Source organism: Dama dama, chromosome 2, assembly GCF_033118175.1.
Source record: "Dama dama isolate Ldn47 chromosome 2, ASM3311817v1, whole genome shotgun sequence".
In the NCBI taxonomy this organism is placed as follows: Eukaryota; Metazoa; Chordata; class Mammalia; order Artiodactyla; family Cervidae; genus Dama; species Dama dama.
The window spans coordinates 25,047,543-25,072,901 of NC_083682.1; the positions used below are offsets into that span (position 1 = coordinate 25,047,543).

Sequence of the window (25,359 nt, forward strand, 5' to 3'; positions counted from 1 at the left end):
TTTTAGGCATATAGATACTAAGAATTTTTATGTCTTTTTGGAGAATTCATCCCTTTATAATAATTATGTAATGCCCTTCTTTATCTCTGAAACTTTCCTTGCTTTAAAGTCTGCTTGATCTGAAACTAATATAGCTACTCCTGCTTTTAAAAATTTGTGTTAGCATGGCATATTTTTCTCCATTTCTTTACTTTGAATCTGCATGTATCTGCATTTAAAGTGGATTTCTTATGGACAACAGATATTTGGGTCTTGTTTTTGATACTATATGAAAATCTCCTTTAATTGTGCATTTGGATCATTGACGTTCAGAGTGATAATCGATGTAGTTTGATTAATATCTACCATATTTGTTACTATTTTCTATTTGTTGCCCTTATTTTTCATTCCTATTTTTGTTAACTACTTTTTCAACCTTTTGTGGTTTCAGTTGAGCATTTATATGATTCTGCTTTCTTAGCATATCAGTTAGCATGCCTTTCTTAGCATTTTCTCTCCTTTCTTAGCATAGCAGTTATACTTTTTTTCTTTTCTTTTTTAAAAAACCTTTTTAGCAGTTGCTACAGAGTTTACAATACACACTCCCAACTAATCCAAGTCCACTTTATAAAAACACTATACCACTTCACAGCTAGTTTGAATACCTTATAATAACAAAATAATTCCAGTTCTTTAGTCCTGTCCCTTGTATCATTGCTGCCATTCACTTCACTTATTTATAAGCATATATAAACAAGTATGCATAATGACATATACTTATGCATACAAAATTGAACATAATGTTGTATTATTGTTTTGAATAAACTGTGATGTGTTAGAGCAATCCAGAAAAAAAAAATAAAAGATTTTATTTTGCCTTCACTTACTTCTCTTAAGTGCTCTCCCTTTCTTTATGAAGATCCAAATTTCTGACCTGTATTGTTTTTCTTCTCTCCCAATAATTTCTTTTAACAAGTTAGGTTTATGGGTAAGAAACTTCCTCAGTCTCTGTTTGTCTGAGAAAGTCTATTTCTCCTTCACTTTAAAAAGATAATTTCACAGGATGAAGAGTTCTAAGCTAGTGGTTTTTGAGGAGAAGTCAGATGTGATTGTTATCCTTGTTCCTCTGCGGTAAAGTTCTTTGTTCCTCTAGCTTCTGTCAAGATATTTATCTTTGCCTTTGATTTTTCTACAGTTTGGAAATAATATTCCCACATGTACGTTTTTGGCACATTTGTCCTGCTTACTGCTCTCTGATCTTCCTGGATCTGTATTTTGGTGTCTGACACTAATTTGGGAGAAGTTTTCATTATTGTTTCAACGATTTCTTCTGTTCAATTCTTTATTCAACTTCTGGTATTCCTATTATGTGTGTGTTACACTTTTGCAGTTGTCCCAGAGTCTTTGGATATTCTCTCTGTGTGTATTTTGTCTTATTTCTCTTTGCTTTTTAGTTTTGGAGATTTCTATTGCTATATCAAGGGAACCCTTCATGCAGGGATAGGCATGTTGAAGGACAGAAAGAGTAAGCACCTAACAGAAGCAGAAGATATTAAGAAGACTTGGCAAGAATACACAGAAGAACTATACAAAAAAGATCTTCATGACCCAGATAATCACGATGATGTGGTCACTCGCCTATAGCCAGACATCCTGGAATGCAAAGTCAAGTGGGCCTTAGGAAGCATCACTATGAACAAAGCTAGTGGAGGTGATGGAATTCCAGCTGAGCTATTTCAAATCCTAAAAGATGATGCTGTTAAAGTGGTGTACTCAATATGTCAGGAAACTTGGAAAGCTCAGCAGTGGCCACAGGACTGGAAGAGGTTAGTTTTCATTCTAATCCCAAAGAAGGGCAAAGCCAAAGAATGTTCAAACTGCCATACAGTTGTGCTCATTTCACATGTTAGTAAGTTTATGCTCAAAATCCTTCAAGCTAGGTTTAAGCAGTATGTAAATTGAGAACTTCCAAATGTACAAGCTGGGTTTAGAAAAGGCAGAGACATCTGTTGGATCATAGAGAAAGCAAGGGAATTCCAGAAAAACATCTACTTCTGCTTCATTCACTATGCTAAAGCCTGTGACTATGAGGATCACAACAAACTGCAGAAAATTCTTAAAGAGATGGGAATACCAGACCACCTTACCTGTCTCCTGAAAAACCTGTATGCAGGTCAAGAAGCAACAGTTAGAACTAGACATGGAACAGATGACTGGTTCAAATGGGAAAAAGAGTGCATCTTGTCATCTTGCTTATTTAACTTCTATGCAGAATACATCATGTGAAATGCTGAGCTGGATGAAACACAAGCTGGAATCAAGATTTCTGGGAGAAATATCAATAGTTTCAGATATGCAAATGATACCACTCTAATGGCGAAAAGTGAAGAGGAACTAAAGAGTCTCTTGATGAGGGTGAAAGAGGAGAGTGAGAAAGTTGGCTTAAAACTCAACATTTGAAAAACTAAGATCATGACATCTGATCCCATCATTTCATGGCAAACAGAAAGGGAAAAAGTGGAAGCAGTGACAGATTTTCTTTTCTCAGTTTCCAAAATCACTGTGGATGGTGACTGCAGCCATGAAATTAAAAGACGCTTGCTTCTTGGAAGGAAAGCTATGACAACCTAGAGAGCATAATAAAAAGCAGAGATATCACTTTGCTGACAAAGGTCAAGGCTATGGTTTCTCCAGTAGTCGTGTATGTATGTGATAACTGGGCCATAAAGAAGGCTGAGTGCTGAAGAGTTGATGCTTTCAAATTGTGGTGATGGAGAAAACTCTTGAGGGTCCTTTGGACTGCAAGGAAGGAGATCACACCAGTCAATCCTAAGGGAAATAAACCCTGAATATTCATTGGAAGGATTGATGCTGAAGCTCTAATACTTTGGCCACCTGATGTGAAGAGCCAACTTATTGGAAAAGACCCTGATTCTGGGAAAGATTGAAGGCAAAAGAAGAGGGCCACAGTGGATGAGATGGTTAGATACGATACCATCCCTGACTCAATAAACATGAATTCAAGCAAACTTCAGGAGATAGTGAAGGACAGGGAAGTCTGGTATGTTGCAGTCCATCACGTTGCAAAGAGTCAGACATGACTTAGTGACTGAGCAACAAGAACAAATTAATATATTCTCAAGAATCAGAGAATTTTTTCCCTCAACCATGTTCAGTGTACCAATAAACTTATCAGAGGCATTCTTCATTTCTGTTACAGTGTTTTTGATCTTGAGCATTTCTTTTTAGTTCCTTCTTAGAACTTCTGCCTCTCTGCTTACATTGTCCATCTGTTCTTATATGCTGTCTACTTTATCCATTAGAGCCCTTAGCATATTAATCATTGTTGTTTTAAATGCCCAATTTGATAATGCCAACCTCCCTGCCATGTCTGGTTCTGACGCTTGCTTTGTCTTTTCAATTATGGTTTTTTTTTTTTCCTTTTAGTTTACATTATAACTCGTTTACTTTTTGGTTGCCAGACATGTTGTGCTGTAGTTCAGGTTTTTCTACCTTGGCACTGGATCTTGCGGTGTTTTTTATCCATTATTCTCTGCTCCAGGAATTCGTGACTCCCTGTATTTGCCTGTCTGTCTCTCTAATCTTGGGGGTGACTCTTTGCCCTGTGTCTGCCCCCCTCTTACTGATGAAAACGGTTGTTGATTTTTCAATTTGTTCAATGTTTACTTGTTTTTAGGATAGAGTGGCGACTTCTAAGCTCCTTATAGCCAAAACTGGAAAGTGGATGTTCTCTGGAATATCTTTTTTCATCCTTTTACTTTCAACCTATTTGTGTCTTTTGATCTGAAACGAATTTCTTATAGAAAGTGTAAAGCTGGAAAATAGCTTTTTAAAAATCCACTCTGTCAATCTCTGTCTTTTGATTGGACAGTTTAATTCATTTAAATTTAATATAGTTACTGCTAAGGAAGGGCTTGTTTCTGTCATTTTGCATCTCTTGCCAGCTAGAATGCAGATGTGGCAATAAAGATCGAGGCCATTAAGGACTATTAAGATGAGAGAACCTCTTGAGGGATGGAGGAGCAGCAAACTGGAAGGAGCCCTCATGTCTAAAACTGCCAAACCACCATTTATAGACTATTTCAGGGCAAATAAACTTTTCTCTTTTCACTGTTTTAATGAGTTTCTGTTAGAGCAGCCAAAATAAAAAATTAGCTCATAAACCAAAAAATACCTAGAAGAACATATTTCTCTTTCCTTAATGGTTCATTTTTAAAGGTATGCATATTAATAGTGTGATCATTCCAATAAAATTATACTAAAGAGAGAAGGTGCAAAGAGATATAAATAAGACACTGAAGAGATAAAATTAGAGATTAAACATTGAGATAGAGAAAGTCCCAGGAAATACAGGCTGTGTGGTGGGTATAGGGTGATGGATGTTCTCCACTTGCCATCAAGGTCTACTTTCCATCCTTCTGTACCCTAATTTGCTCTCCACTAGGATACATCTCTGTTCCTTAACAATGAGCTCCTTTTCCTGTGGCTGCTTGTAGATATCAGTCAAAGGTCAACACTGACAAGAAACTGGAAAAAGTCTCTTGAGAGATAAGGGGTTTTTTAATCTACCCCAGCTGTCTGCCCGCTAGGCTGTGAGTTGGCAATAGCAGTGTCGCTCTACTTAAGGACACAGTCCGTTTGGAGGCCCATTCCTACAGTCACAGTTACAACTAGTTATTAATACAATTTCAGCCCTCTCTGAGTTATGGTAACCCATCCTTCCCCTTCTCCTTTCAGCCTAGGGTTAGTAAAAGCTCCTTTTAGTTGATCACTTTTGGAGGTCTCATCATTCCTTTAAAACTTCCCTTAACTTACCCATCATAAATAGTTCTTTAATTAAGCTCTCCTCATTTCTTCCATCTAGTTGGGCCATTTATTTTCTGCGAGGACACTGCCAGATACACAAAGGGGGAAACTTTCGAAAAGCAAAGAAATGAGTGAAATCTGGGTTGTTAACAGCACTTTAGCATTGAGATGCATAAGCATTCCCTGTCTTGCTTCTTAAATTAAGGAGAGCAGAAGATTCCTCACTATGATCGCAAATGTGAATGGTTGGGATGGAGAGGAGGACAGGAAGAGGACCCAGGAAGGGGGAGCAGCGTTGTTTTCCCAATTCAGATCTTTCCTAGGGGAGGCTGCCAGGACTCAAAGTTGCCAGGGGGAATCATGTCTTTTTTCCCTGTTTCTTCTTGCTGGATCCCTTATGGTTCCCTGAATACCCCACCACTAGCTGGAATTGCATGAATGGATACAAAGAGAAAAACTGAACAGTGGCTTTGGAAATAAATACTTGATAAATGTACGTTTCCTCCATTCTTCTTGCTGGAATTGACAAACTGCTGTGCTGAAGGGAGGAGCTTCCTGGGATTGATGGTCACTAGAGGGTACTTCTCTGTACCAGCAGGAGGCGGGGTGAAGCCTGGTGCCCAAGCAGGTCTTATCACAATGCTGCACAGGCCCCATGATTTCCTGTAAGGCGACCTGCTGGCAGACGAGTGTGTGGAGTTCTCTGAGGCATGACCCCTCCTGAGATGTTCCGCAACATTTGATCCAGTTCTTCTCCTGTGTCTCAACCTCTGTCCATCCCCACCCCATTCAGTTCCGGTCCCTGCAATGGATTGTTCTTGTGGAGCCTTATGCTGCCTGCCTGGGCAGCAAAGCCAAGCAAAATAAGCCTGCACTGGAAGGCTTTATAACTAAGAATAAAGCACACCCTACTTATCATTCAAGGGCCTCCATGGCCTGTCCTCCCCTTTTTCTTTATCATAGTTGTAATGTGTGCACATTTACAATTTCTTTCCAAACAGCACAGAAGTGTATCAAATAAAAAATGAAAGTCTTTCTGCATCCAGTTCTCCAAAAACAGTACTTTGTGAGAGCTTTCATTCTTTAATCTTTCATTAGTTAGGATGATAGCTTTGAACGATAAACTTTGGTTTCTATTTTTAAAATTGATCTTTGCTCAGTCAGTTCAGTTCAGTTGCTCAGTCATGTCCGACTCTTTGCGACCCCATGGACTGCAGCACTCCAGGCTTCCCTGTCCATCACCAGCTCCTGGATCTTGCTCACACTCATGTCCATTGAGTCGGTGATGCCTCCAACCATCTCGTCCTCTGTTGTCTCCTTCTCCTCCCGCCTTCAATCTTTCCCAGCATCAGAGTCTTTTCCAACGAGTCAGTTCTTCATATCAGGTGGCCAAAGTATTGGAGCTCCATCTTCAGCATCAGTCCTCCCAGTGATTGTTCAGGATTGATTTCCTTTCGGATTGACTGGTTTGATCTCCTTGCTGTCCAGGAGTCTTTTGCAACACCACAGTTCAAAAGCATCAGTTCTTTGGTGCTCAGTTTTCTTTATGATCCAACTCTTACATCCATACAATACTACTGGGAAAACCAGAGCTTTGACTAGATGGACCTTTTTTGGCAAACTAAAGTCTCTGATTTTTAATATGCAGTCTGGGTTGTCATAGCTTTTCTTCCAAGGAGCAAGGGTCTTTTAATTTCAAGGCTGCTGTCACCATCTGCAGTGATTTTGGAGCCCAAGAAAATAAAGTCTGTTACTCTTTCCATTGTTTCCCCATCTATTTGCCATGAAGTGATGGAACCGGATTCTATGATTTTTGTTTTTTGAATGTTGAGTTTTAAGCTAGCTTTTTCACTCTCCTCTTTCACTTTCATCAAGAGGCTCTTTACTTCTTCGCTTTCAACCATAAGCGTGGTGTCATCTGCACATTTGAGGCTATTGATAATTCTCCTGGCAATCTTGATTCCAGCTTGTGCTTCATCCAGCCTGGGATTTCACGTGGTGTACTCTGCATATAAGTTAAATAAGCAGGGTGATAATATATAGCCTTGACATACTCCTTTCCCAATTTGGAACCAGTACATTGTTCCATGTCTGGTGCTAATTGTTACTTCTTGACCTACATGCAGATTTCTCAGGAGGCAGGTCAGGTGGTCTGGTATTCCCATCTCTTTAAGAATTATCCAGTTTGTTGTGATCCACATAGTCAAAGGTTTTGGTGTAGTCAATAAAGCAGAAGTAGATTTTTTTTTAACTTTCTTGGTTTTTCGACGATCCAACAGATGTTGGCAATTTGATCTTTGGTTCCTCTGCCTTTTCTAAATCCAGCTTAAACATATGGAAGTTCTTGGTTCACATACTGTTGAAGCTTGGCTTGAAGAATTTTGAGCATTATGTTGCTAGTGTGTGAGAGGGGTGCAGTTGTTCAGTAGTTTGAACATTCTTTGGCATTGCCTTTCTTTGGGATTGATCTGTGCTAAGTTGGATAAATTTAATTTCCTTTCAAATGTAAAGAAGTTAGCCCATATACCAACCATACTTAGGTCTCTAGGAGAAGATCTCTATGGAGTGAGTGAGAGATGGATTTAACCAGAATCGTGTTTTGTCTGACAGGTGTGGCCAAGGGGAGTGTGACAAGGACCAGGGGTGTGTGTGCAAAGTAGTGATTGTAGCAACAGGTCATGGAATCTCAACATGGCAAGAATGGAAGTGAGGGCCTGAGGACATGGTGGGCAATGATGTGTTTTGAGTCAACTGACGGAAGGTCAGGGTAGTATTTGCCAGTTGTTGGATTTGGGGTATTAGGGGAAATAAACAGGGCAGATCAGAAGTGAGGGGTAAGCAGTGCAAACTTGAAACGTATTTTGGAGGTAATGCTATTGTGGGTGATGGCAAGATCCAGGACTGGATGATTAAAAAGCATAGGAGACAAGATTAAATGAAGGATGTGTTTAGAAAACTGAGAGGTTATAATGTTGGATTGACCATATTCAAATCTCCAGGAGTGAGGATGAAGTGGTACTGCAGATGACTATAAATCAGGCACTTAAACCAGAAAATAATAAACATACCCGCCTCAATAGTCAAGCATTTATTGAAATTTTATTATATTTGCCAATCTCTTTAAAAATGAATAAATAAAACTAAAGATACAACTATGGCTCAACCCTGCAGCTCACTTTGATCTGTCACCCTTCAGTTCTTCTGAAATTGATGTGTGTTATTCTCTCATATGCATAATAGGATGTCAAAATTGAAGGTTATATCTAAATATTCAGATACTGCACAAAATACATTTTAAAAGGGATGCAGCATGAATTATGGTTACTTTCAAATTCTGATAGCTGGTTACACAGCTCTTAGGCTGTCATCCATATCAGGGTATATAAAAATGTTTACATTTTATGTAAGGCTTAAAATGTGGAATTTAGAGGTGAGCCATCTTTCCCCCTCCCATCTTTGGCTCTCTCCACAGGGCTCTTCATGATGAATGGAATCCTTAGCCAAAGTTGTACAGTTGATGTCTCAGGACTCACAGAGCTGCCTCTGATAAGAGCCCCAGTCTAAGTTGTTGACATGGCATCAAGGCACCCTGCCTGGTGCATAGGCTGCCAGTGCTGTCTCCCTATCTCTCCCCACCACCCTGTGCCCCAACCCAGGAAGCCCTCACCTACAGCCAAACCTTAATATGGTACTTGGAAATCAAGGGTTGCATGTAGAATATAGAATCACTTGGATCTGAGTTCCTAGTATTGAACTGTATTCTAAGAATGATCAATATATTTGATTGGAAAAACTGAAAACTCTGAATGGTGTTATTTTCATAGTTTCTTTGTATTGTCTCCTGAGTATCAGGAGTTTATTTGTCAACCCTCCTCTCGGTGGGTAAGCCAGTCTGAGGGGGAGCCTGTTGTGTTGTCATGCCGTCTGTTGGCAGCCTGTTCCTGTCTGTCTGAGTGCCATGGGGAATGAGTAACCACTGACAGAATAGTTGAGAATTCTGTACCGAACCTAAAGTGTTTATCAGTATGATTGACGTGAATATAGAAAGTTCAGATGTCTTCAATCCTGCTCCTCCTAGGGACTGACCATGAAACTGACTAAAAGTCACAGCCAGAACGATCGGTACCAAATCTTGAGGCTACAGAGTGTTCCAAAAACAAATATCTGTAAGCTAATAATAAATGGTTTCCAGGGTAATTTCTATTTTGAAGTCTACACTGAAGTTGCAGTGGCCAAATTGGAACTGGTGGGCATATTTTTTGACTCTACATTAATTGGAACAAAAGGTAAATAACTACTCATAAGTTCTCAAAGGTCGTGCTTTTCATTCCTAGAAACCATTGGCAAACTTGTCACCATGTCAGGAACAAATACCTCCAGAGGGCCTTTCCTAAACCTGATTTCCTGGACTGTTCTTATGCAGGCAGAGTCTAACTCTAAGGATATTATTTTCCCAAAGACCAAAAAACCCAGGGATCTCTAGACACTCATTTGTATGTTAGTTGCTCAGTCGTGTCCGACTCTTTGCAACCTCATGGTCTGTCCATGGAATTCTCTAGTCAAGAACATGGGAGTGGGTAGCCATTTCCTTCTCTAGAGGATCTTCCCGACCCAGGGGTTGAACCTGGGTCTCCTGCATTGCAGGAGGATTCTTCACCATCTGCACTAAATCATTTTATGTGCAGAAGGCTTCCAAACGCAAGCCTAAACATGAATCTTAGGGGAACAGAGTCTCAGAGAAAAATAAGGATTCTTCTTTTTCTATATCATCAAGTAGAAAATGATTATGAACAGGGTTTTATTATTTTAGGCAAATATTTTTTCCTGTTGAAAAGAAAGTAGAAGTATAAAGCATAGAGAAGATTCAAAGAAGATAACATGAGAAATTTATTTCTAATGTACAGAGAGATACAGATATTCTGCTTTCAGCTGAGAAAAACAGAAAAGCCAGATTTAAAAAAACTTCATTTGAACACACTGGGGAGTCACTGAGACATTTCAGAGGCACCAGGCTGAGAGAAGAGTGGATGATTGCCAGGTCTGGCAGGGTAGCATCACTTCTCAGAGTCACTTCTGACTGACCAGGGAAGAGGTTCTTCCTCACTGCCCCAGTCTGCTTCCGGACCTCTCCAGGGTTTCCTGGGGAAAGCTTCCTCCTGTTCATCCATCTCAGAAATATCCTGGAGAGCCCTTGGTAGAACCAACTTGAGGGTTTCCCATTACCGCCTCTACCTAAAGATGACAGTGAGGAAATAAACGATGAGGTTGGCACAGCCATTAGCACAGGGCAGCGCAATGCCAGGGAGGGAACAAGAGAAGGAATTGTAACCAGTTTCAACCCCCCACCCAAGGAATGAGTGGATGCCAGCAAGCAGGCCACCAAAAGGTGGCGACCATTGTGCTCAGGATGGTCACATACAGCCTATCACCCCTGCATCCAGTGGGAGCCACACAGGAATGTGATTAGCAGGATCAGGCTGGCCCCGGAGAGAGCCACAGATAAGAATATCAGAGTGACGTCAGTACCTGTTGGCATAGGTGTGTGTCTATGTGCCTCTCTGGTTTTTTTTTTTAAGTCTTTACCATTTTTATGTCTGTCAATCTACTGATTACTTTACTGTGAATGAAGCATCATATTTAATGGCAGTTTGGATGCATGAGATGGGTGCTCAGGGCTGGTGCACTGGGAAGACCCAGAGGGATGGGATGGAGAGGGAGGCGGGAGGGGGGATCGGGATGGGGAACACATGTAAATCCATGGCTGATTCATGTCAATGTATAGCAAAAAGCACTACAATATTGTAATTAGCCTCCAACGAATAAAAATAAATGGAAAAAAAAATTTTAAGGTTACTTTCCACTTCCAGTTTCTACAAAATATTTGCTATATTCCTCATGTTTACAATACATCCTTGAACCTGTCTTAGACCCATTACTTTGTACCTCCCACTCCCCCATGCCTACACTGCTTCTCCCAACCTCCCTGCTGGTAACCACTAGTTGGTTCTCTGTATCTGTGAGTCTGCTTCTTTTATGTTATATTTACTAGTTTGTTGTACTTTTAGATTCCACATCTAAGCGATATCGTATAGTATTTATCTTTCTCTGTCTGACTTATTTCTCCCAGCATAATGATCTCCGAGTCTATCCATGTTGGTGAAAATGGCAAAAATTTTCATTCTTTCTTATGGGCTGAGTAATATTCCAATATACATATGCATATACACACACCACATCTTCTTTATCAGTTCATCTGCTGATGGACACATACACTGTTTCCATATCTTGGCAATTATAAATAACACTATGAATACTGAATTGTATATATCTTTTTGACTTAGTGCTTTTGGATTTTTTTGTTTTGTTTTTTCAGATATATACCCAGGAGTGAAATTTTTTGGATATATATCCAGGAGTGGGTCATATGGTAGCTCTAGTTTTGGTTTTTGAGAAACCTCCATACTGTTTTTCACAGTGGCTGCACCAATTTATATTCCCACCAACAACATTTGAGGGTTCAACTCTTCTCCACATCTTTGCCAACATTTGTTATTTGTAGACTTTTTGATTGATAGTCATTCTGACAGGTGTGAGGTGACAATATCTCATTGTGGTTTTGATTTGCGTTGTCCTGGTGATTAGTGATATTGGGCATCTTTTCATGTGCCTGTCGGCTGTCTGCATTTTCTCTTGGAAAAATATCTGTTCAGTTCTTGTGCCAATTTAAAAAATCAAGTTGTTTTTTCCATGTTGAATTATATGAGATGTTTATGTATGTTGGATATTAACCCCTTTTTGGTCATATCATTTATAAATATTTCTCCTATTCAGTAGGTTGGAGTTTCATTTTTTTCAACATTTTCCTTTGGTATGCAGAAGCTTTTAAGCTTAATTAGGTCCAATTTGCTTATGTTTGCTTTTATTTCCTTTGCTTTAGGAGGTGGGTCAAAAAATATTACTTTTATATTAAGTATTTATGTCAAACAGTGTTCTTCCTGTGTTTTCCTCTAGAAGTTTGATAGTATCCAGTCTTACTTTAGGTCTTAGGTCTTTTAGGATGTTTTGAGTTTATTTTTGTATATGGTATTAGAGAATATACTAATTTTATTTTTTTTATCTGTAGCTGTCCAGTTTTGCCAGCACCACTTGTTAAAGAGACAGTTTTTTTGTTGTAGATTAATTGATCATGAGTGCATGGGTTTATTTCTGGGCTTTCTGTCCTGTCCCACTGATCTTTGTGTCAGTTTTTATGTCATTATCATTCTGTTTTGATGACTGTAGCCTTGTAGTATAGTCTGAAGTCAGGGAGTGTGATTCCTCTTTGTTCTTTTTTTTCAAGATTATTTTGGCTATTCAGGGTCTCTTGTATTTCCATACAAATTTAAAACTTTTTGTTCTAGTTCTATGAAAAATGCCATTGGTATTTTGATAGGTATTGTATTGACTCTATAGATTGCCTTGGGTAGTATGGTAATTTTAACAATATTAATTCTTTAAATTCAAGATCATGATATATCTTTCCATCTATTTGTGTCATCTTCAATTTCTTTCATCAGTGTTTTCAGAGTACATGTGTTTTGCCTCTTTGGGTAAGTTTATTCCTAGGTATTTTTTTCTTCTTTTTGATGTGATGTGATAGTAAATGGGATTGCTCCTTAGTTTCTTTTTCTAATAGTTTGTTATTAATATATATAAATGCAACAGATTTCCATATATTAATTTTGTATCATACAGCTTTACCAAATTAATTGACCAACTCTAATAGTTTTCAGATGGAATCTTTAGGATTTTCTATGTAAAGTATCATGTCATTTGCAAACAGTAGCAGTTTTATTTCTTCATTTCCAAATTGGATTTCTTTTATTTTTCTTCTCTGATTGCTGTGGCTAGGATTTCTAAAACTATGTTGAATAAAAATGGTGAGAGTAGAAATCCCTGTTTTGTTCCTGATCTTAGAGGAAATGCTTTCAGCTTTTCAATAGTGAGTATGATGTTAGCAGTGGATTTATTATATATGGCCTTTATTATTTTGAGGTAGATTCCTTCCATGCCAATTTTCTGGAGAGTTTTCTGTTGTAAATGGATGTTGAACTTTATTAAAAGCTTTTTTTCTGTATCTATTGAGATGATCATATGATTTTTATTGTTCAATTTGTATCAATTTTTTAGATTCTGTATATAAGTGATATCATATGGTATTTGTCTTTCTCTGTTTGACTTACTTCCCTTAGTATGATGATCTCTAAGTCCCTCCATGTGGCTGTAGGTGGCATTATTTCATTCTTTTTAATGGCCAAGTAATATTCTATTGTATATATATACTTTATCTTCTTTATCCACTCATCTGTCAATGGACATTTAGGTTGCTTCCATGTCTTGACTATTGAAAACTGTTAAGCCTGCAATTAAGCCCTGCTGGCCGTCAAAGCCAAAGACTCCAAAGACCTGTCTTTCCAATGCCAGACCCCCAGACTGGGGAGCCTGACATGGGCTCAGAACTCTCACTCCTGTGCGAGAACTTCTGCAATATAATTATTCTTCAGTTTGCGGGTCACTCACCATGGGATTAGGTTAGATCATGAGTCTACCCATCCTACACATCTCATTGTGGTCGCTTCTTTATGTCTTTAGTTGTAGAAGATCTTTTCTGGTAGGTTCCAGTCGTTTTCTTTGATGGTTGTTCTGCAGACAGTTATACTTTTGGTATACCTGTGAGAGGAAGTGAACTCAGGGTCTTTCTACTTTGCCATCTTGTCCGCTCTTTACCATGTGCTTTTTATTCATGGCACTGAACAGGTAGGTTGCAGTTCTAACTTTTAAATGTATCTCTTTTGGTTTCTTTTGTCTCCCTGTTATCAAAGCTAAATAATGCTTAGACGTGTCTGGGCTTTTTTGGTTATTATTGTTCACTAATGTATCCCCAGCATGTAGCACATGTCCCTTAGAGACTACGTATTGTAATGCCCCCATTTAACACAGGATAAAGCCAAGGCTTCAAGAGTCAAAGGGTTTCTCTGAGATGACATCGTGAATAGCAGGCCCAGTGCCAGTTCTGGGCTCCTCAAACCCTGCCTGAGGCTTTCCCACTCTTCTCCACCACATCATTTATTATGGGAGGAGCCCCAAGAAAAATCTTCATGTGAGCTTGCCATGTGAGAGATTCAGAGGTGCAGAAACTGATAGTTGCTCCAAATATCCATTGCTTCTATCACATAATTCTGAGAGTTTTAGGCAAGAAAAAGGATCCTTGCCCCAGCCTCCCTTAATGCTGTATGGCAGGATGTGATTAGACATTGGCCAGTGGGAGGTGAGCAGAAGTGATGTAACCAACTCCTGGGTTATGCATTTCCTCCTCCTCTTCTCTGGATGGAATGCTCATGTGTCCGGGAGCCATTCAGAACCTCAAGGATGAAGTCATCTCTCTAGGAATGGGGAGCAGCAATTTAAAAGGTATCTAACGCCTCGAAGGCATCAGTCTAGTCCTATTAATAGTAACTTCTTTCTTGTTTAAGTCACTCTTTTCTTTTTTTTGCTGCAGTGTGTGGCATGCAGTATCTTAATTCCCAGACCAGGGATTGAACTCATGTCCCTGTATTGGAAGTTCAGAGTCTTAACCACTGGACCACCAGGGAAGTCCCTGAGTCACTTTTATAATGACTTTCTTTCTAGAGAAGCCCAAATCGCAAACTTAAAATACTTTAAAAATCCTTTAAAAAAAATCTGCATTTCGTGCTTAAGGAGTTCATGATGATAGTGAGAGATTATTCTAAAGAAGTGATACCAGATAGGGATGCAAACAGGAAAGCAGTCAAAGAAACAAACCGTGTGAGATACAATGAGAGATTGATCTAGTCATGCTGAGATAGAGAAGGTTCCAGGAAATAGCAACTGTGAGGAGGCTGCAAGACTTGTCATCAAATCTCATTTCCATCTTTTGTACCCTTTTCTCTGTCCTGGGAGAAGACATCTCTGTGTTTCATGATGGCCTCCCTCTCCTTCTGGCTCCTGGATACTTTCAGTGAAAGGGAGACATTGACATGTGATTGGAGGGAAGAAAGAAAACAATCTGGGGATATTTTTTAGCACCCTGGCTTTCTCTTGCCAGGCTGAGTCGGCAGTGGTGATGTAACTCTACTTTCAGGGATGGAGCCTCTGTCTGGTGGCACTTTCAGACAGTCACAATGACAGCTATAGCTAGAGCCCTCCCTGAGTTCTGGTAACTTCTTCTTCCCTTGTCTTTCAAGGATAGTAAAAGCCTATTTCAAGCCTATTACTTTCCCCAGTGGAAAAAGGTCAGTGTCCCATGTAAGTTTCTCTAACCTACTCAGGTTAGTAAACTGTCCCTTAATTAAACTCTTTTTAACCATCACATATTAGGCCATCTATTGTCTGCTGAAAGCCCGGGAGCTACAGAAAGGAAAAGCACATTTGAAAGGAAGTAAAACAAATGCCTGGATTTTCCTCATAACTTTAGTTTGGGGATGCATGCATATGCTCTATCTTGCTCCCCGAATTGAGGACAGAAGCAGATTTCTCATGATGATAGCACATTTGAGTGGTTGAAAAGGAGAGGAGAATGGGGATAAGGTCTTGATTCATCAAGGGGAACTGTATTGATTCATCAGTTCAGATCTTCAAGGTCAAGACTGACAGTCTCCAAAGCGGCCAGGAGGAGGCTTCCTGTCTTCTGCCTTTTGCTGTTGACCCCACCCGCCCTGTGGCTTCCTGAATACTGCACCCCAGGTAGAGTTATGTGAATGGGCACTAAGAGGAAAAACCCAACAGTGGCTCTCGAAATAAATACTCGATAAATGTACCTTTCCTCTGTTATTCTTGCTGGAATTGCCAAGCTGGCCTGTGCTGACGGGAAAAGTCTCATGGGACTGACAGTCTCTAGAGGATGCTTCTCTGCCTTGGCGAGGTGCCAGCAGGAGGAAGGGTGAAGCCTGGTACCAGAGTGAGACTTATCAAGGATGCTGCACCATCCTGTGATTTCCTGTATCGGGACCTGCTGGCGAATGAGAGTGTGGAGTTTTCTGAGTCATGACCCCTCATGAAATGTCACTCAACATTTGGTTCAATCCTTCTCCTGTCTCACAGTAATGGTTATACATTTGAAGAGTAAACTTACATTTCTAATTTTTATCAGTATTAACAATAGAATCAATTGATTCCACATATGATACCCCATATAAGATTCTCTATATAAGAATTTAGAATCTGGCTGAGATATGAGGAATTGTCAGAATGAGAGTTTAAAATAACTGTGATAAATGTTCTATGTGTTCATTTTGGAGACTGAAAAGGCATTCTGTATGATACTAAAATGGTAGATGCATGATATTCTGCATTTGTCAAACCCATTGAACTTTATAACACAAAGATTGAACCCTAATGTAAACTATGGAATTCAGTTAATACTATTGGCTCATCAGTTTCAATAAATGTGCCTCATTAATGGAAAATGTTGGTAATAGGAGAAACTGTGTGGGGGAGTGGGGTGGGGAGAGGGGTATATATGGGAACCCCCTTTGCTTTCTGCAAAATTCTTCCATAAATTTAAATGTACTTTGAAATATAAAATCTATTATAGGCAAAACCACCAACTGGATAAATATTTATAATATGCATAACTCACAAAGGACTCATATTCAGCACATAGAAGCTCCTACGAATATTGAAAAAGGGAAACACTTTATGAAAATGGGCAAAAGGTAAACAGACACTTCAAAGAAAAACAAGTAGTCAACACGCACATGAAAAGATGTTCAATTTCTTAAGTCATTTGGGAAATGCAAATGAAAACATAATGAGATCCCACTTCATACTCATCCGAAGGGCTGAAACTCCAAAGACTGGTAGCACCATGCTTGTGAGAAAGCATGCACAAGAACTGGAACTTCCACACATCGCTGGTGGGGACGGGAAATAGCACAGCTACTTAAGAAGAATTCGACAGTTTCTGTAAAGTTGCTCCATGAGACCCAGCAATTTCGGTTCAGGTTATTTACCCAAGAGAAATGCAAACTTATGTCCCAAAAAAGATTTGAATAAGGATGTTCACAGCAGCTTTATTCACAATAGTCAAGAGTGTAATACTCCACATGTATCTATCAATATGAAAATAAACTGTAGACACCCACCCAATGAAGGAGACAAGCTACCAGTATGTGCAATGCAACGTCGTAAGTGCATCCCCCAGATGTTATGCTGAGTGAAGGAAGGCAGGAACAAGAGAGTGCATTGTATGAGTCCAAGTTCAGGCAAAAGTAATCTTTGGCGACAGAAGTAGATATGATGGTTGCCTCTAGGGCAGGAGGAATGGCTGGGAGGGACACGAGGGATCTTTCAGAGGTGATAAAAATGTGTTATGTTTTGATGGGAGCTTTTTGTTACATGGGTGCATATTTACTTATTTAAAAAAATTTTTTATTGGAGTATAGTTCATTTACAATATTGTGCTAGGTTCTGCTGTACAGAAAAGTGAATCGGTTATGCATGTATGTGTAGCCCCTCTTTTTTAGATTCTTTTCCCATATAGATCATTGCAGAGTATTGAGTAGAGTTCCCTGTACTTATTAGTTATCTATTTTATATATATTGAAGTGTGTCTATGTCAATCACATGGGTGTGTATTTATTGCCAAAACTCATTGAACTGTATCCACTAATGATCTGTGCAATCACTTTGTCTTAATTATACTTCAGTTAAAAATTATTGAAAGATGCAACATTTAAGCTTAATATTTTATTTTCATAGAACAAGTAACAAAAATATTTTGTGTGTAACTAGCTTACTAAAGTCAGTGCTGTGAGCTCTTTGAAACAGAAGGTAAATCTGACACAGATCCTGTTCTCGGAGAACAGAGTCTAGTAAGACACGCTGGAAATGTGCATGAAGGATCAGTGAGCTCCAGGGCAATGATGAAGGAGTAGGAGTGAGAAGGCGTGCATGTCAGATTCTACTGGAGGGTATGCAGAAGGAAATCACAGGAAGATGACCCACTACAAACCTCAGATATGCTTTACTATTGATTTATCTGGTTATAAAACATCATGCTTGAAAAAGTTGAAAATGGTGAAAGCAACAGACTTAAAGATGGGATTCAAATCTGGTAAATGGAGATTTAGCACAGGCTGGACTTAAAAATTCATCATTTTTTTTTCATTCATTAAGTCATTTATTCAATAAACATTTATTCAGTTTAGGAGTCATTCTGAGGCCTGGCAAAATCAAAGACTACTCTTTGGGGCTCAATGGAAATTGAATTCTTTTCCTTGTATAAAAACTGATAGTAAGAAAGTAAAAAAGATTGTAATAAACTGGTCAAAAATGTCATGTTTAATCCCTAGCAAGTGCAGTGACCAAAGAAACTTAAGACCTTTTGTGCATGTGTTCACCTTCTGCTGAAGGTGGGATTCTTCATAAATGGAAGTAGTCCTGGAACCCAGAGTTGGCGAAGCTCCCATGGGGTGGGGTGAAGACCCCTGGGTAAGACAGTCCTGAAGACAACACGCAGCGCTTGTGCGACAGGCACTGTCTCCCTTAATCCTCAGCACCCAGATGGTTTGTTTAACCGTTTTACAGTCAGGGTGGGTCCAGAGGCTGAGAGAACCTAAGAAATCCTCCTAAAGTGATAGAGAGGAAGTTGTCGCTCAAAGCCACAGTGTGTCTGACCAAGGCAGAGACCCTGAATCAGGACACCAGACCGCTTCCCAACACCAGACTGCTTCCCGACCCCAGGGTTGCCCGAGGAAAGGAGCTTTCGCTTTCACCCAGTTCTGATATGTCTTCCAAGGCCTGCTGGAGCACTGCCTTGAGGGTCCGCCGCCCTCGCCCTCGCCCTCGCTTCTTTGCCTGCCTTTGCCTGAAGGAGCCCACGAAGAAGTAAATGATGGGGTTGACGGAGCTGTTGACGCAGGACAAGCCAAAGACAACCAGGCAGTGGTGACAGGGGCTGGCAAACAGATCATCCTGAATCCAGATTAAGAGGAACCAGAGGATGCCGTAGGGCAGGCCGCAGAGCAGGAAGGCCAGCACTGTGAGCACGACGGTCACATAGAGCCTGGTCAGCTGCATGCGCTGGGACTTTCGGAGGATCCTGAGCAGCAGGGCCAGGGTGGACCCCGCCAGGAGCCCACATAAGAAGATCAGCCACCCGGCAGTGATGAAATCGAACACCCGACACCAAAGATGGCTGAAACTCGTTAAGAGTAAGCCACAGTACTTCCCTTCCAGGGTGCTCAGCAGCAGGGCCAGGGCCCAGAGCACCGCACACACGATGGCTGATAAGTGTGTGGGGCGGTGGCAGCGGTACCAGACGGGGCACCGGACGGACATGCAGCGCTCGGTGCTGATGGCGCTGAGCAAGCTCAGGCCCGCCAGGTAGGCGAAGGTCATCACCGTGGCGAGAAAGGCCGGGCTGGAACTGTGACTGCAGCAGGTGATGAGGGCCTCCACGGAATCGATAACTTGGCAGCAGAGGCACAAGAAGTCGGCTGCCGCCAGGTTGAGGATGTAGACGGTGAAGGCGTTTCGGCGCGAGTGGAAGCCCAGGACCCAGAGCACCACCGCGTTTCCTGCCAGTCCCCCCAGGGCGATGACGGCCGTCAGCAGGTACAGGGTCACGGTCACCGCGTTGAAAGTTTGAGGATGGGCCTGGCCAGTGTGATTGATGGATGTGAATGCTGTCTCCCAGGCTGCGGCGGTTGGATCCAAGCTCAGAAGCCCTCCGCTGGTGTTCCTGGGAACACAGAGCTGTGAGAGCACCTGCTGTGTGATCATCCATTCTCAGGGCCACCCTGCTAGGTGGGAGTTACTGTCCCCCTGTCACAAAGGAGGGAACTGGGGGCTTGCAGAGATTTAGATGCTTCCTGCAGTCCACACAGCCCTGGAGACCTGGAATATTTAAACCCACTTCTCTCTGACTCAGAAACAATACCTGGAGCTATGGCTTAGATCATGAGCTCTTCATTGCAAAATTTCAGGCTTAAACTAAAGAAAGCAAAGCAAACCACTAGACCATTCAGATACGACCTAAATCAAATCCCTTATGATTATTCAGTGGAGGTGATGAATAGATTCAAGGGATCAGATCTGATAGACTGAGTGCCTGAAGAACTGTGGACGGAGGTTCGTAACAATGTACAGGAAGCAGTGACCGAAACCATCCCAAAGAAAAAGAAATGCAAGAAGGCAAAATGGTTGTCTGGAAAGGCCTTGCAAGTATCTGAGGAAAGGAGAGAAGTGAAAGGCAAGAGAGAAAGGGAGAGATATACCCAACTGAATGCAGAATTCCAGAGACTAGAAAGGAGAGATAAGGAGGCCTTCTTAAATAACATGCAAAGAAATAGAGAAAAACAATAGGATGGAAGAGATTACAGATCTCTTCAAGAAAATTAGAGTCATCAAGGGAAATTTCATGCAGGAATGGGCATGATGAAGGACAGAAACAGTAAGGACCTAACAGAAGCAGGAGAGACTAAGAAGACATGGCAGGAATACACAGAAGAACTATACAAAAAAGGACTTAATGACCCGGATAACCATGCTGGTGTGGTCACTCACCTAGAGCCAGATATCCTGGAGTGTGAAGTCAAGTGGGGCTTAGGAAGCATTACTACGAACAAAGCTAGTGGAGGTGATGGAACTCCAGCTGAGCTATTTCAAATCCTAAAAGATGATGCTGTTAAAGTGCTGCACTTAATATGCCAGCAAGTTTGGAAAACTCAGCAGTGGCCACAGGACTGGAAAATGTCAGTTTTGATTCCAATCCCAAAGAAGGGCATGCCAAAGAGTGTTCAAACTACTGTACAATTGTGCTCATTTCACATGCTAGTTAGGTTATGCTCAAAATCCTTCAAGCTAGGCTTCAATAGTACATAACCGAGAACTTTCAGATGTACAAGGTTTAGAAAACACAGAGGAACCAGAGACCAAGTCACCAACATTAACTGGATCATAAAGAAAACAAGGGAATTTGAGAAAAACATCTATTTCTGCTTCATTGACTACACGAAAGCCTTTGACTGTGTGGATCACAACAAACTGTGGAAAATTCTTAGAGATGGGAATACCAGACCACCTTACCTGCCTCCTGAGAAACCTGTATGCAGGTCAAGAAGCAATAATTAGAACCAGACATGGAACAAGTGATTGGTTTAAAATTGAGAAAGGAGTACAATATTGTCACCTTGCTTATTTAACTTAAGCAAAGTACATCATGTGAAATGCTGGGCTGGATGAAGCACAAGCTGGAATCAAGATTGTCAGGAGAAATATCAACAACCTCAGATATGCAAATGATACCACTCTAATGGCAGAAGGTGAAGAGGACCTAAAAAACCTCTTGATGAGGGTAAAGAAGGAGAGTGAAAAAGCTGACTTAAAACTCAGCATTCAACAAACTAAGATAATAGTATCTGACCCCATCACTTCATGGCAAACAGAAGGGGAAAAAGTGGAAGCAGTAACAGAGTTTTCTTTTCTTGGGCTCCAAAATCACTGCAGATGGTGACTTCAGCCATGAAACTAAAAGATATTTGCTCCTTGGAAAAAAGCTATGACCAACCTAGTCAGCATATTAAGAAACAGAGACATCAATTTTCTGACAGAGGTCCATATACTCAAAGCTATGGTCTTTCCAGTAGTCACGTATGGATGTGAGAGTTGGACCATAAAGAAGAATTGATGCCAAAAAATTGATGCTTTTGAACTGTGGTGTTGGAGAAGACTCTTGAGCGTCTCTTGGACAGCAAGGAGATCAAACCAGTCAATCCTAAAGGAAATCAACCCTGAATATTTATTGGAAGGACTGATGCTGAAGCTGAAGCTCCAATACTTTGGCCCCCTGATGTGAAGAACTGACTCACTAGAAAGACCCTTATGCTGGGAGAGGTTGAAGGCAAAAGAAGAAAGGGGTGACAGAGGATGAGCTGGTTAGATAGCAATCACCAACTCAATGGGCATGAGTTTGAGCAAACTCAGGGAGATAGTGAAGGGCAGGGAACCCCGGTGTGCTGCAGTCCATGGGGTCGCAAAAAGCTGGACACAACTTAGTGATTGAACAACAACAGCAACTCTCTGACTCTATTGCCTTGGCTCTCTCTACTGCAACACGACCCTCTAATGACATGAGAATGTCACCTCCAGTCAGCCTCCCGGGCCATGTCATGTCCTCAGAGAGGCAAGGAGGAGAAAAATATGGACAAATTATGAGAGGGTGACCAAAGGACTCTAAGCTCAGCATTCCTTCTGCCTGGGACTGAGATAACCTTCTAGGGCCAGGAGGTCATGCTGTGGGGGCCATCTTTGTGACTAAGAGGAATGCACCCCCCTAGGAAGAAAGGAGATCATGATTTAGGGTCATGAAGAGCTCTTGCTATGATAGGTGTGAGTGGGTCAGGAGGCCTCTTGAGCTAGAAATGGCCCCATGTGTGAGCTTTAAAAGGACAGACGATGCTTTTCTCCATGCATTGGTAGGTGCCCAGAGCCTAGCTCTGTGTGGTGGACACAGTTTAAGTCATTCTTATTATGAATTTTTCTCTAGAGAAACCAAAATCGCAAACTGAAAATATTGGGTTGGCCAAAAGGTTCGTTAAGAGTTTTCCCATAAGATGGTATGGAAAACCTGAATGAGTGTTTTGGTCAACTCAATACTTTTAAGTACCTGGGTACCCCTACATCAAAATTAAAACCCAATGAATACATTCTCAAGGCATTTCTGATGATGTGTGCATGCTAAGTCACTTACTCATGTCTGACTATTTGTGACCCTGTGGATTGTAACCTGCCAGGCTCCTCTGTCTATGGAATTTTCCAGGCAAGAATCCTGGAGTGGGTTGCTGTGCCCTCCTTCCCGACCCAGGGATCAAACCCGTGTCTCTTGTGTCTCCTGCATTGGCAGGTGAATTCCTTACCGATAGCGCCACCTGGGAAGCCCATCTCTGATGACGGTGAGAGATTATTCCAAAGAAGTGACACTAGATAGAGGTGCAAGCCAACAGTCAAAGAAACAAGCTGAGGAGATACAATGAGAAACTGACCCAGTCCCAGGACTGTGAGGAGGCCTTGGAAGAGAGAGGGTTTCACCGTTGGCCGTCATCTCCCTTCCTTCCTCTGTGCCCATCTCTGTGTTCCGGGAGGAGATGCATCAGTGCCTAGCTGATGGCCTCCCTCTCCCCCTGCCTCCCGTTTGCTTCCAGTGAAAGGGCGGCGCTAACAGGAGGCTGAAGGGTGAGGAGGCGGAAGAGAGTGATTGGGGTTTTGAGCTCCCTGGCTGCCTCCCTGCCAGGCTGTGAGTTGGCAGTTGGCAGTGTTATGCTACTTGAGGACATAGCCCCTGTCTGATGGCCCTTGCCTAAAACCACAGTGACAACTACAGCTCCAGCCAGAGCACCCCCTGGGTTCTGGTAACTTCTTCCTTTTCCCCATCAGGCCCAGCAATAGTAACAGTTCCCTATGGAGACTTGGTCTTGGTTGGGGGTGGGGGAGGGTCGGGGTCCAACATCCTTTAGAGATTCCCCTTAGCTGTGCCCACCTGCGCTAAATTCTCCTAAATTACCATCTTAGATTATGCCCTGTATTTTCTGCTGGGACAAGGCCAGATACAAGGATACAAGAAACAAAACAAACAAAATAGAATAACATTGACTAGCAAGCAAATCAGTGACGCCTGAGGTTATCAACAGCAGTTTAGCTTTTCAATGCCCACATACCATCTCCTTCCCTAAATTAGAATTCACAAAATATTTGTCTTCATAAGCAGATTTGAATATTTGAAGAGAAGAAGAGCATATAGGGAAGTGGAACAGAAGCAGAAAGAACCTGCTTGACCCTGCTGGGCTCTCCCATAGTCCAAGCTACCAGCAGCCAAAGCTTCCATTGGGAGCTTCCTGTCTCCTGACTGTTGCTGACGAGTGCCTGCACTGCCCTACCCCGACATGAACTCAGGAGAGTGTGGACTCAAGAGGAGACAAATCTGCCTTTGATCAGAGATGGTTCTTGAGCAGACTCTTACCTTGACACCATTCTTCTTGCTGGAGGTGGTGAGTAGAAACGAAAGAGCTTTCCTGGGATTGACAAACGGCAGAGAATGCTTTTCACCCTCTGGATGGGTGGCTGCCTGCAGGAGCAGGAGGGCAGCCTGGTGACCCAGGGAGGCTTATCGAGATGCTGAAAGGCCCTGCAATTTCCTGCAGGAGGGGGACTGGCCAATGAGAGGTCCTGGAGATGAGAGAGACAAGAAAGCTCACGAGATGGTTTTTTATTTGCCCTGACTCCAGTCACTTATCTCTGCCTCCGTACCCATCCTACCCTCTTCGGTCCCCCCTCCCTGTGAGGAAGGGCTGTCCTAAAGCCTTTTGCTGCCTGCCGTGAGCCTGTGCAGGACGCCGACCCACCAAGTAACATGAGCTTCTGTAGCTAAAGAACGGTTTGCTTGGCATTCAAGGCCCTGCATGGCCTGGCTCTCTTGATCTTTTAAAATTTGATCACAGAAGTAGTGAATGCACATTCATTTTATTTCCAATGATACCAAGGTGCATAAAATGACTAGTTTGGGTGCATTTAGGATTGTGTGGCCATAGACTAAGGTGCAAAAATGAAAAGTAACATCTCTCCTAATCTCATTTCCCAGTAGCAACCAAGGTCCAGTTTCCATTCTTAATTCTTTTAGATGTTAATATTATAGCTTTATATAGTAAAAAAAAAAAACCCTACATTTATATTTTTGATTTATGAATATCAGCAACAGGGTATATTGAGTTCCCTTAGAAAAGATAAGGAATTTAGCATACTACCAGTACACTGTGGCACCTTTCTCCTTCTGCGTCATGATATTTGTTAGCTAGATTGTATTTCTTTTTTTATTAAAGACTTTTAAAAAAAGCTTTCCTTATCTTTTTAGTTCTATATAGTCTATATATTTAAAAGAAATAGTTTATTTAATTTTGGCTGTGCTGTACAGGCTTTTCTCTAGTTGCGGTGAGCAGGGGCTGCTCTTGAGTTGCAGAGTGGAGGCTTCTCATCGTGGTGGTTTCTTCTGTTGCAGAGCATGGGCTCTAGGGCATGTGGGCTCCCGTAGTTGCAGCTCCCAGGCTCTAGATCCCAGGCTCAATAGCTGTGGCACGTGGGCTTAGTTGCTCCATGGCATGCAAGATCTTCCCGGACCAGGGATTGAACTCATGTCCCCGGGTTGGCAGGCAGATTCTTATCTACTGCACCACCAAGGAAATCCAGCTAGATTTTTTTAGATTGTCTAGAGCCCAACCAGTATTTTCAGTCTTAGCTCCTATGACTTCCTTTCATGTGCCTATCCTTGCCACCATATTGAGTTACTTGTCCTTTGAAAACTTAACTATGAAGCATTTAAAGCAACCAGAGAAGTGTATTCACTCATTCATTCATTTACCCAGGACTGTTGTGTGCCAGGGCACCGTTTCAGGCATGAAGATGTGATGATGGTGACACAAGAGACTGTGCCTCTTACTTTCCAGAGGAGCTGGGGAGCTCATCCTTGGGAGTGAGTGTTCGTGGGGAAGAGGTTTGAGACTC

At 41.5% G+C, this 25,359-nt stretch overlaps 1 protein-coding gene across 1 annotated transcript; it reads right to left on the minus strand.

Annotated features, from left to right (window-relative positions):
• Positions 1 to 18,501: 18,501 nt before the first annotated feature.
• Positions 18,502 to 23,922, minus strand: LOC133068341 (mas-related G-protein coupled receptor member X2-like). The gene is made up of 2 exons (XM_061159592.1): positions 23,825 to 23,922; positions 18,502 to 19,549 (listed from the first exon to the last, which is right to left on the minus strand). The coding sequence occupies exons 1-2, from the start codon at positions 23,833 to 23,835 to the stop codon at positions 18,502 to 18,504; spliced, it is 1,059 nt and encodes a 352-aa protein (XP_061015575.1). The 5' UTR covers positions 23,836 to 23,922.
• Between the last annotated feature and the right edge of the window lie 1,437 nt (positions 23,923 to 25,359).